Source organism: Lissotriton vulgaris, chromosome 10, assembly GCF_964263255.1.
Source record: "Lissotriton vulgaris chromosome 10, aLisVul1.2, whole genome shotgun sequence".
Classification (NCBI taxonomy): Eukaryota; Metazoa; Chordata; class Amphibia; order Caudata; family Salamandridae; genus Lissotriton; species Lissotriton vulgaris.
In genome coordinates this window covers 749800428-749813390 of record NC_141698.1, presented here as the reverse complement: position 1 = coordinate 749813390, position 12963 = coordinate 749800428, and the positions used below count along the sequence as shown (strand labels likewise).

Below are 12963 nucleotides of genomic sequence, written 5' to 3'. Positions count from 1 at the left end.
GTAGGCTGTGGTGGGAGAGCAGGGGGGGGACGCATGTAGAGTTGATGAAGGTGAAGGGAATGTATGCTATACTCTAAGAGGTGAGAGAAGAAACTCATAACTCTGTCATGTGTATGGGGATATGCAAGCCTATGGTGTGTGAGAATACAGGAACCAATAGGTTTAACACCTATAGACCAGCACATCCATTTAGGCAATAGCTGGGACAAGTTGATCTCTTTACAGGACAAGTAGATTTCTGTTGCTTTTAGTCCTCTGGACAAGTAGACTATTTTCAAAATTCCCCACCCCTGTGCAGTCCTGCACTGAGACATACAATGCTGGTTCCTGGCTCACTTTGCAAGCATTTGCAAAGCACTAGGTCTTTTATTACTGAAAGTATGAGCTATTGGCGTTGGGATATTATTTGCAGCGCCAATGCCTCAAAAATATCAGTAATGCGAGACCTATTGCATTGCAAATGCTTGTCTTGCATGAGACAGTGCATGCGCTGTCGCTTGCAAGACATTTGTTTACTTAGTTTAGTTGCAGCCTACCAGTTGCTTAACATTGGTTGGCTTCATTGTTACTATGATTTCCTTGCTTCTTTTTGGTCATTCAACATAAGGTCTCTGTTACCAGATACCTGAGAGCCTAGCCGGTCACTATAATTCCATTCGCAACGCTCAATGGGGTTGGCATGGAAGGTATAGGAGATAGAAAAAGAGAAAATTGCTCTTTTTCTTGGTGTCCCCTCACTCACCAGGGTTACCCCATGGTGACATGCTTCATCATTGGGGCCATCCCAGTCCTCTACGGGCTGGGGCGTGCTGCGACTTGCGAATTACGTAGGAGCACTTATAATTGACTATGTGTGGTGCGGGTGTGATAGTGGAGTGGACTAAGTGATATGTTTAAAAATACCTGCCCAGTAAGCTTTCAATAAACTTTATTCCTGCTTCCAGGTGGTAACATTAAAAATGGGGTGGAAAAATAGGATCCCTAAACGTAATGTGTTAAGGTGTGCCTATCAACTCCTGTCCACATGTTTCGTGCATACCCCAAGCACTTCTTCGGGACTACACAGGGACCAGCCCTGTGTTCGCCACTCCTTAGCTCTGCAGTGAGTTACTTAAAATAAATAATGCTGCAATCGATAATTAGTGCATGCATAAGTACCTACGTATTCATTTGAATCACGAGGTTCCTGTAAAACAAAGAACAGCTTGAAAGGTCAAGGGGTGTTACCCCCAACATGAACACACATAACACATATTTCGGAATGCACGTGGAAAACGTGATTACATTTCCCGTGGTCCTCAACAGGACGTTTTCATATGTAAAAACGTGATCTAACTGAAGGAGCTACAGGCCACAGTTTCCTTTCTGCACTGTAGTTTGGCTGTAGTAATCTGTATCTAAGGGGAACAGCTGTTACACTGCAAGTGTTACAACGCAGGCCATTACCCCGCATGCCATTGCAATTCGAAAAGGTGTGTAGCAAGGGGTAGAAGGTGTTGGATGTAACTCCAAAACCGTCCCTAATGTTGCATACACTGGAGTTTGAATAGTAAATTAAACTATTCCAACTTCCAGCGCACCCCCGACAGCAGGGCGGGGTAAAGATTTGCGTTGCAACGGAATGCGGGGTGACGGCATGCGTTGTAAAGTCATACAACTGTATCTAAGCAAGAAGCGGCATTCCATCTGAGTAGAGAATCCGAAGTGGATGCCGACAGAGTTGACAGACTTTTCCATGCCAAGTACCATTAGCAGCTGAACTATTCAGATCTTGTTGTAGCTTCATCAAGCGCAATTCACCGTTTTCAAACATTTTCACTCTTTTATCATCCTATATTTGGAGAACATTTATAAAAAAAATGTACAACGCAGCATTATTAATCAAGTACTGTTAGCAGCATGCTCACACGTTTGTCAAATACATTGCATTACAAAGGTGGACAAGTTCTTAATTCCTTAGAACCACTATATAAGGTCCTCTCCATTTGCCTTAAGTTTGTATTTGGGGACCTTAAAGAAAGCCCTTCTCAAATGCTGGTTAGAAAATAGTTGTTGTTCTATTTCCCTTTCACTCATCTTTGGTGACTCCAATTCCCACTCTCTATGTATTGGCCCACCACTCAATTAAGGTTCAATTTTCTTGACTAGGGAAATCTTTTGAACCTTCTATGGCGTCTCCTTTACTGCCTTACAGAATGAAAAAAACATTGCCTCCATCTTCCATTGCAGAGTTAGAAATTTCTCAGCCTCCTTTGAAGCTTGTTAAATTCACTCTCATGTCTGTAACTAAAGTGTCAATCAGTTGGACAGAGCTGACAGAAAAGGAATGCTAGGTTGCTATGATATGGCTGCCCCTCCTTTACAATAATTCCTGGGTGACAAGTGGGCAACTCGTTAAGCAGAACCTCCAGCTTCTGAATTTCTCTTTTAAGGATGGAAAATTGCCGAATTTCAAACTAAACCACCAAATCAACAATGGTCCCACGTAAATTTAGAAAATTGGGGTTAGACACCTGAATCTTGTGAATCATGTGCATCCATTATGCAGTCACTCGCAGTGTCCCAGTAGACACCCACCTTTCATATGCACATGAATCTTGTATGCACGCACATGTAAGTTGGACACGTGGCCTCTGTTAAGTACAACTGTACTTATTTTTAGGATACATTTGTGTATTTCAGGAAAAAAACATACTGCAGAAATGGCATGCAGAGTATACCAAATCTTTGAATAAGTCGAAGAAAAAAACACAAGAAATCTAAGCGGGACTCTACCCCTTTACACCACTTGCACTCCCGAGAAGGTGTGGGAGCAATGGCACACATCGCGACCTTTCTCCCGAAGTCATTAGACTTCGGAGCTGGTGCTACAACTAGTTCTGATTCAAACAGGGTATCCAGGGCTGTCTGCCACACCTAAGCAGATCAAAGAGTTCTGCAAGGCCATGCTCTGACTGATTGGGTCCTTGCGTACTTCCTCTGGCGCACTCTCCTTCTGGTGCTCATGGAGCCAAGAGTTCCACCTGGGTTACGGCCAGTGGGTTCTTCCTCCGAGCCATAACGGAACCGCCTCTGATTCCACACCGGTCCAAACCTGTACCTGGCACATCGATGTCAGTGTCAGAAGATGAGGCCCCAATTGTCCTCTTTGATGTTGAGTAAGTGCTGTTTCAACCTTTATCAGAGTAGCACCTTGAGGCTCCAATTTCTTCACTTGATCTGCCTCTACCACAACAAATGCGCTCCTGCATTTCCTGTTCAACACAGATTAATATCAGATTGTGATGCGGGTGATGAGCTTGGTCAGCCTTATAAAGAGAATTGGTATGATAACTTGCAGGAGTCTAGTGGCCTTGAAATCCCCTGAGTCAGGACTCTTCTCTCCACTGTCTCTGCCACTGATGAGGGTGCTTCCTACGCCATGGTTATGCTTTGAGGGGTCGAAATCCTTGACCTTCAGCACCCCACCTTGAAGGTCAAGACCAATTTACCTATGGAGGCTCTTCAGCCTAGGCATAAATCTTCTGAGCCACCTTACGATTCAAGGCCCTTATGAATACTTTGCTGGGGGCATGGGCGGAGCCTTGCTTTGGCCATCATGTCGATGCCAAGTTGCCTTCTTGCCCCAGGCTACCCTGCATTTTTGTCTCTGTGCCCTTATGAATACTTTGCTGGGGGCATGGGCGGAGCCTTGCTTTGGCCATCATGTCGATGCCTTCTTGCCCCAGGCTACCCTGCATTTTTGTCTCTGTGCCCCTCACCGGAAAGCTTGATGTTGCAGGCGTCAGCAATGCTAACCCCAAAACATTTCCGACTGCTCCCCTAGTAGGGAGTCCAAATGGGTGGAGACGTCCAGGAAGGGAGTTTTCTCATCTTCCAGATTCCATTGGGCGTTCAATTTGCACCAGTGTCACAATTCGCCGTCATGCTTGACTGCGGCCCACCGTTTTTCCAGGCGATGTTCAGTCACCCGTCTGTTTGTGGAAAAGGGAGACTCCACTCTTGACTAGTCAAAGGAAAGCGAAGCCAAGGCACCCAAGTCTTGGGCTTATCTGCCCCACTTTGCTAGTCACATCAGCCCTACGGTTCCTTTCGTTGCTTTATCAAAGGAACCCCATTACAAGGCTGTGTAGAAGAAAACCATCTGCTGCTGGATCGTGCGCTACATTAACATGTGCTGTGCACTGGCTTAAAAGCAGTTCCAGAGGACTGCATGCTCGTTCTGCATGCTCATTCTGCTAGACCTGCTGCCACTGTTGGCACGCTGACTCCCTGTCCTAGACATTTGCCACTCAGCTATGTTGGTGTCCCTCCATACATTCACTAAGCACTTTTCTCTAGATAGTCTGGTTCACAGAGAGGGGCATTTTGACCACTCTGCCCTGTAGTACTTTCTAGTTGAGTCCATCCACAGATCCACCTCCAAATAAGTACTGCTTTGGTATCAATTTAATAGGTGAGGAATCTGCCTCTAGAATTCTCTATCGAAGACCAAGTTAATTATGTTCAGTAACTGTTTCTGCTAGAGACTATCTAGCTGCAGATTCCTCATCGACCCACCGATCCTCTGTGTTCTGTGGTTGGACTCTGTCCATTAATTAAGATTCCAAGTCTAGGAATCTGCACACTTAATTTCCTTTTGAGGGTTCTGTGTATGGGGGTCGTTGACAGTCTTGAAACAACTGATGTCCGCATGCATGAGTAGCTCCTATATAGGCTCCGCCCATAGTTTCCAGTGCGTATTGGCGTCAGTGTGGAGTCGCACTGCGCTACCTACTGGCATGCAGAGAAACTGCTAAAAATTATCCAGATTAAGTCTGATGCCTTGGGAATATTCAAAAGGCGAGGAATCTGCGGCTAAATAGAATACCATAAATACATTTTAAAAAAAGTTATTGGGAAAATAAGAAAATAATCGGGGAATGTGTTTTTCTCCATTGACTTGACTTCTATTTAGGGTTGAAAAGAGTCTCTTGACCTATATGGAACTTGCAAGTGTGCTAATGCAGGATCGTATAACTGAAATGCAAACATACATTTTTCCCCCCCGGCCTGTTAAGAACTGAGAGAAAGCGCTATGGCAGGCAGAGAGAATGTGACAAAAATGTGCACTCGCTTGCAGGAGCAGGTTACTGGCAGTGCATACCCAAACTCACACAAGACTAGTCCCTGTCTGCTGAAGCCCACTGAGGAACTGGGTTTTTGGATGCAAGAATCTCGAGGCGAGAGACTAGCCTTAAAATCGGTAGTCTCCCATCTGAATCTGGAGGGTTGGCATGTATGAAATAGTCTCTACTAGAAAATGTGTAACCGAAGGTAAGTAAGTTGTTTCTTGTAGCTATAACCGTATGTATAAAAATTGTGGACCAATGGGGACAAAAAGGGGGAAAGGAAAGTGGATTGACACCAAAATGAATTCAAGAGGAAACCAATTGAAAAATACCTACAGATAAGCTCCCTGAAGAGGTATCCCTCAGGCCCTGCTACCCCTAGATGCAGAGACCCAAGAACTTTGGTATACTTCCAAGAAATGCTATTGCAGAACTACACCTTTGGGCAAATGTGTAATGGTTTCCATTGTGTTGCACTGTGAGCATAACCTGCAGCCCATCAGAGACAACAAGGCCCCTAGCCACCATGTCTCCCTTCATGACAAATGTCAGGATAAAAGTCTAAAGAAAAACAAGCAACTCCTGCCAAACATCGCAAACTTTTTACAGACTTCTTCACTTTGTCTCTGCAGATTTGAAGAAGCAGATCCTAAGGTTGCTAGAACTGTTCCATCGGCTGCTTTGCTTGCCGAGTTGCCTCCTCGTGGCTTCGGAGGGAGGCATTGGGCATCCTTCCCTATAGGCTGTGTTGACTCAACCTGTGTCTGTAAAAGGCCTTTTATCACTTTCTCCACTCCATCCAACAGCAAGTCTACAGCTAGAAGCGAAGGCACACCAACACTTAAGAATCGTCCCGTTCTGAAGGGTGTCTAGAGGCTCCTAGTGCGGTGTTCTGCTTTAAAATACAGTCCAAAATACAGTCTTGAAATGTGGCAGATCTGTGGTCGTAGAGACAATCTCTGTGAAATGAGACGCCAAATCCGCCATCCTGCTAGCAGTTGCCCCCACACTTTTCACTCTTCTTTGAGAGTCCATCCAGCAAATGCTGGACGTACTCATTAGCTTTCTGAATCTTTGTGTCCCATTCCATATCTGTGTGGAGCGTGTTGTCCGATTTCAATAAGGTGCTTTTGCTCCAGTTTGTCAGAGAAGACAACCATGGCTATTTCTCTTAGGTGACTCCTGTTCACGGCAATCGGGGTAAATCCACCAGGTTCATGCAGACATATACAGTCCTATGGATGTTTCAAGAAAGCACTCACTCCGACCGTTCAGGCACCGACTAGGTCTTTCTTGGCTCTCTTCTGCCAGCTGCTCGCCTCTGTGGGAGACCATAGATATCTGCTACTGCCCTGGTTAGGCTCTGGTATTCTGGTAGATTGCGCCTCCCTGTCGTCTCTGGCTTCACAAATGTTCTGGTGCTTTGCCCATGTCCAGGTTACTGTGATGGGGGACAAGCAGGATCACTACCACATCCTTCCATACCCTCAGCATGATTTTTTGTTGTTGTAAAGAGTCACTAGATAGCTTCGCCATAGGATTTCTTGGCAACATTCCTCTGCCTTTGTAATATTATTCAGCTGCCAACAACACTATTCACCTTATGGCCTGGCATGAGAGGTAAGTGGCCACCATAACTTGGGTGGAGATGCACTTTGAAAGTATCATTGTTTCACCACAGCAAGGCTGTCGAAGATCTTGTTTTAAAGATGAAGCATCTCCAGTGAACCTTTGATTGTTGTTGTGTACTCCGGAACAAATTAGGGCAGATAAAAGTAAAATGAACCAGATTATGGTGGCATAACTGTTCCAAGCTACCCAAGGTATCTAGGCTTCAGCGTGCAACACATGCCACTTGTTGAAGTGGATAAAGAGCCTGGTGTCCCAGTTCTGCAGAAAATATTTTAACACAAGTAAGGCTTAAAGAAGGAAGTTATTCTTAGATTCAGTCATGCGAAGTTGTCATATGTTTTTGACAACAAATTTGATGATTAGGATTGAACTGCAACTCTAAAGTTCAAGTTTACTATTAAAAAAAAAGTCCTTAAGAAAACCTTCTTCACCTGTAATCTGTTTACAGTGTGCTGGAATTCATGTCAAAAGCTTAATGTTTTAAGAATGCCAAACAAAAAACATAAAAAGCAAAGGACACCTGTTGTTTAACGCCCTTGCTTTCACAGTATTCCGCACTTGACTAGATAACTGATTTGTATGCAGCGACTCTTAACAGCGCGTACCTGATGCCATCAGGACTTCAGCAGAGCATGATTCAATTGCTTACAGAAATGTGAACTCAAGACCCCTCGTCTACACTTATATTTTTATCAGCTGTAATTCTATAGAAACATGCTTTTTAAGAGCAGTACTGCAATTTAGTAACTCTGCTGCTTTTAGTCTTGTCCGTTATTCAGTTTGAATTTATAGAATTCATTTAAAATTAATTATTTTTGCAACATGTCAAAGCGTAGGTAGGATGGAAGGTATATTCTCAAATGACCTATTTGTTCATGAGCCGAGTCCATTAGGATATTCTGGAGTACCAAATGGGTATTCTTGAAATAAACACACAGTGCATATGAATGGGAGCTATTTGCATTTTAATGGATTATATTGAAAAAGCTGTCTTGATGTGCCTCTCTCAAGACCCTCATATCATCCTTGAGCACCAGTTAGTGGCTGTGAGCTAATAGTTTTGTTCTGTAAATGAAATCGATTTAATTTGATGTTGGCATAGTCAACAGTGCCAACCTGGTTAATGAGTTTCATGAGCTTTATGGATTTTGGAGTAACATTAATCCACACTATAGGTGTCTCTCACTCCAGGGAGGTACTTGCAAGCCAGAGGTCCGTTGCTCTGGTTATAGAGATGATCCACACCGCAAGCCTAGTCCATGATGATGTGATTGACGGCTCCGATTCCAGAAGAGGAAAGAACACAGTCAATCACTTGTGGGGTGAAAAAAAGGTAAGCTGTGTGCATAAAGTGTGATTAATGTTGTTTTCACTACAAATTCAACAGTTGAGACCTCTGCAAATTCTACACTATGCAAGTAAATCCCACTCACACCACCTTTCTTTTGAAAGTACTGGTTCGAGGCATATGAGTTGCAGATCATACACTTAGCATTAGATCGCCACCTGGTGTTGGGCTCGTATGATTGCACGTTGTTGTCTTCTTGGAGAAGTCTTTGTAGTCATGATATAGGTGACTCCTCCCTTGGACAATACTGCGCATGGGCATCGGCTCCATCCTTAGATTGTTTTTTTCCGCCACTGGGTTCGGATGAAAGTTTCTCCGCTCCGGCTAGAAAAACTTTTCCAGCAACTTCGAAGCGAAAAACTTCCACAAACTTCAAGAAACTACCTTCGACATCGAAGACAAGCTTTTTGACGACATTGGAATACATTTTAGATACAATTGCCGAAGTATAAGCCATTTACTAAAAAAAAAAAAAACCAGCATTCTGCGTCAATTAGCGCCTCTTAACACAGAAAAGTTCAGTCTATTGATTTTTTGCCACAGAGTAGAAGTTAAGGCTAAATTTTCCTGCCCTTGCCATTTGTGAACTGTTTTAAGACATAAAACTCTGGCAATTGTATCTAAAATGTATTCCAACAGCTCATCTAACTGCTTTAGGTGCATGCTCTATAACCCCGCCAATTGGTCCCATATTATAGCTCTTTATCAAAAGATAGCATCCTTTTGGGAGGATATCTTTACATTTCTTTGAAATCAACAGAAAATTATGATCTCTCAGAATGTTAAGTTGATTTTGTTTGGTTTTGATCCGGATCTGATGTTAACTGGGCAATTGGTCAAACTATTGTATATAGCTATGGCGGTGGCTAGATGGTTATTACTTCAGAATTGGTGCTCACAATATTGCCCTACTGTACAAGAATGGCGCTACGAAATGGAGAAAATGTGAACAAAGTTATGCTCAAAGAATTGGGGCGGTTCGGAAATTTGAGAAAATCTGGGAATCTTATTTCGATTAATGAATTTTGTGCATGTATTGGGAATGTACTTTTATTCATCTTATTTTCTTTTTCATTTATCTGGTTCCGGATGTACTATGGATATGTTATTCTATTTTCTTGATGTGGTTTATCCAAGACTTCAATAAAAAAATTATTTTAAAAAAAAAGCTTTTTGACGACATAACTTCCATTTCGGTCATCGAAGTTGGCCGTTAGGCCTATCGACGCCTTGCGGCCTACACCACACGGAAAGAACTCAGTTCAAGAAATGCCCGAAATGCCAGGCAAAATTCCCGCATAGCGATCATCACAAGGTTTGCAACCTCTGTCTATCGCCAGATCACAACGTGTCGACCTGCACAGCTTGTGCGTCCTTCTGATCGAAGAAGACCATCCGGGATCGGAGGGCCCATCGACACGAAATGAGGAGATCAGCCCCAGCGCCGGACAATATCTTCGACAACGAGGTTCCGCTCGTTCCAGAAGAAGATGATTCGCCGGATATCCAGATCCTATCAGAGGCAGAGGCCTCAGACGACTCGATTTCATCACGTCAACTCGTGAATACATCTGCCCCTGCACCTCATACACTGCCCAAGCCAAAGGCGAAGGTCAGCACTCCGCCCAAGGGGCCCAGTCGAGTCCAAGCGCTCTCTTAAAGCCCAGACTTCGAGCTCGGCTCCGACTAAGACAACTACGCCTTCGGGTGTTTCGGCACCGGGCAAACCACACGTGCCTATCCCACCACTTCCAACGGCACTGAGGCCAAAAGACTCTTCAGCACCGAAACTAAAAGACTCTTCAGCACTGAAACCGAAAGACTCTTCGGCACCGAAACCGAAATATTCTTCGATGCCGAAAGCGAAAGACCCTTCGGTACCAAAATCAAAAGAAGCTTCAGCTCCAAAGCCGTTTTCTTCCAAAGATAAAGATGGAAAGTCAGCTTCCACTCCGAAGACTGCCTTTCTGGTGACAACACCCGCAAGGCCGGATCCCGAGGCTCGGAAGCCCTCGGACACGCCTGTCAAACCGAGAGTAACACCTTCGGCACCAAGAACTTTGCCACAGGACACTGTAACACCTCCCAAGGCAAAACGACAAAAAAAAACGAACCGAAAAAAACGACGCAGAAGAAGGTTGTAGAGGATGAAGAGGAAGAATTGTTTAGGCCAGATCCTAAACAAAAGAAAATCTACATAAACCCAAAGACTGGACATGTGGGTGCTATACCTCATAAGAAGAGACCAGCAGAAACGCCACCTACACCTGTGGTTTCTGCCAAAAAGGACTGTTCAACTTCCCCTGTAGCTCCTTCCTCTCCTATCCCTCCTTATATTTCACCTCAAATCTCTCCTGTAGCCTCTCCTGCATCCTCACATTCACCACAAACTGATGAGGAGTATGACCTAGGTGGTGGGGAGGATCCGAATACAGACCCAAATACGTATCCTTTAGATGAGGATGTCTATACTTTTCCACCGTGATACTCGGGAGACATGCATGGCTGCGCATTTCCGGGTTCAAACAAGAGGTACAAACCACAATTTTGAACCAGCCCTTTAACCAAAACCAGTTATTCGGTCCAGAAGTAGACACTGCTCTGGAGAAAGTGAAAAAAGACACGGATACGGCAAAGTCAATGGGAGCTCTACAGTCCACACAGACTAGAGGTTCTTTTCGTCGCTCCTTTTATAGAGGAGGCTTCAAGCAGACTGGAGCAGACACAGCAACATCTTTCAAAACAAAAACATCCTCTAACAAAGGATATTTTAGAGGAGGATACAGGGGCAATAATAACAAGGGAAGAGGACGCGGTAATAACAGCAATCGCTCCTCCTCCTCAACTAAGCAGTGACTTCCCTCTTCTCCCCCAACAGCATTCCACTCCTGTGGGGGGGGCAGATTAACTCAGTTCCTGCCTGTCTGGAACTCCATCCCAACGGACAGGTGGGTGAGACAGATTTTCCAACATGGCTACTGCCTAGAACTTACAGCAACCCCCCCCCAAACATACCACCCAGGCAGCGTCCTATGTCTACAGACCACCTGACTCTGTTTCAACAGGAAGTCCTAGCACTTCTACAAAAAGATACTATTCAACTAGTCCCATTAGAGGAAAAGGGGACGGGGCACTGAGACCAATTCTCGACCTCAGGCCCCTCAACCATTACATACAATCAGATCATTTTCATATGATCACTCTGCAACAAGTGCTCCCACTGTTGCTACAAGGCGATTTCCTTTCAACGCTAGACCTAAAGGACGCTTATTTTCACATCCCAATACATCCTGCTCACAGGAAGTATCTTTTGTTTGTAATACAAGGACAGCACTATCAGTTCAAAGTTCTTCAATTTGGTGTCACAACAGCTGCACGGGTGTTCATGAATTGCTTAGCAGTAGTAGCAGCACATCTCAGAAGACAACAGATACACGTCTTCCCTTACCTGGACGATTGACTCATAAAAGCCAAATCATTCCACCAATGTGTACAACACACTCAGCTGACAATTCAACTGTTGCACGACTTAGGGTTTATGATCAACTACACAGTCGTACCTAGAGCCTTCGCACGTGCATCAGTATCTAGGAGCTACCATAAACACATCTACAGCTCTAGTGTATCCCAGTCCAGCCAGGATACAGAGCCTTCAAGCCTTAGTCTCAACTTTTCAACACCAACAGTCTCTCCAAGCAAGAGTGTTCATGAGATTAATAGGCATGATGGCATCTTGCATCTTCATAGTGCCACATGCAAGACTGCAAATGCGCCCATTACAACAGTGTCTAGCACGACAGTGGAATCAGGCTCAAGGTCAGCTCACAGACCTGGTGTTGGTAGACAGCCGTACGCATCGCGCTCTGCAATGGTGGAACACCAACAACTTGACAAGAGGATGGCCGTTCCTCGAGGCTGTTCCACAAATAGTGCTCACAACAGACGTATCCCTCACAGGATGGGGAGCCGATCTCTTACACCACACGACTCAAGGTCGATGGAACAACCAACAAAACAGGTTGCGTATCAACCATCTAGAGTTGCTAGCAATATTCTTAGCACTCAAAACTTTTCAACTTCAAGTACAGAACAAAGCTGTCTTAATCCGGACGGACAATATAACAGCAATGTACTATATACAAAAACAGGGAGGGGACACTCTCTGCAACTGCCCCAGCTCGCACAGAACATTTGGAGATGGGCCGTTCCTCAAAACATATCTGTTTGTGAACTCCTGGAAGGTGTTCCGCTATCAGATAGCAGATCTGTTAAGTCAGCAGTCACAACAGATTCACGAATGGGAACTACATCCACAAGTTCTTCAACCATTCTTCCAACAGTGGGGGCACCCACACATAGACCTGTTTGCCACCCACGAAAATGCAAAATGCCCAACCTTCGCCGCCTGGTTTCCACACCCAAGGTCGGAGGGCAATGCCATATGGATGAACTGGTCAGGCAGATTTGCATACGCTTTTCTGCCTCTTCCCCCTCATTCCACTAGTGGTGCGCAAGCTCAGTCTCTCAAGCTCATTCTAGTAGCTCCCACATGGGCACGCAAGCCGTGGTTCACCACACTACTAGATCTCTCTCTGGTTCCACATCAAAAGTTACAGCTCACACCCTCGATGTTAACACAGAACCATGGAGAAGTCAGACACCCTGTCCCGAACCAACTGAATTTGGCGATCTGGCTCCTGAAGTCTTAGAGTTTGGTTATCTTAACCTACCACCAGACCGCATGAATATCATTAAAGAGACGAGAAAACCCACTACTAGAGCGTGTTATGCCGCCAAATGTAAAAGATTTGCAATATATTGCAAACATAATCACATTGATCCACTGGATGCTTCCATCCAAAATATCATTTG

The 12963-nt window shown here is 44.7% G+C and overlaps 1 protein-coding gene across 1 annotated transcript in view; it reads left to right on the top strand.

Moving 5' to 3' along the window:
* The window catches only part of PDSS1 (decaprenyl diphosphate synthase subunit 1), a 266914-nt gene that overhangs the window by 57750 nt on the left and 196201 nt on the right, over positions 1-12963 (top strand). Inside the window, exon 5 of the mRNA XM_086941653.1 lies at positions 7935-8076. Coding sequence (XP_086797779.1) covers positions 7935-8076 — 142 coding nt within the window. The remainder of the gene's footprint in view (positions 1-7934; positions 8077-12963) is intronic.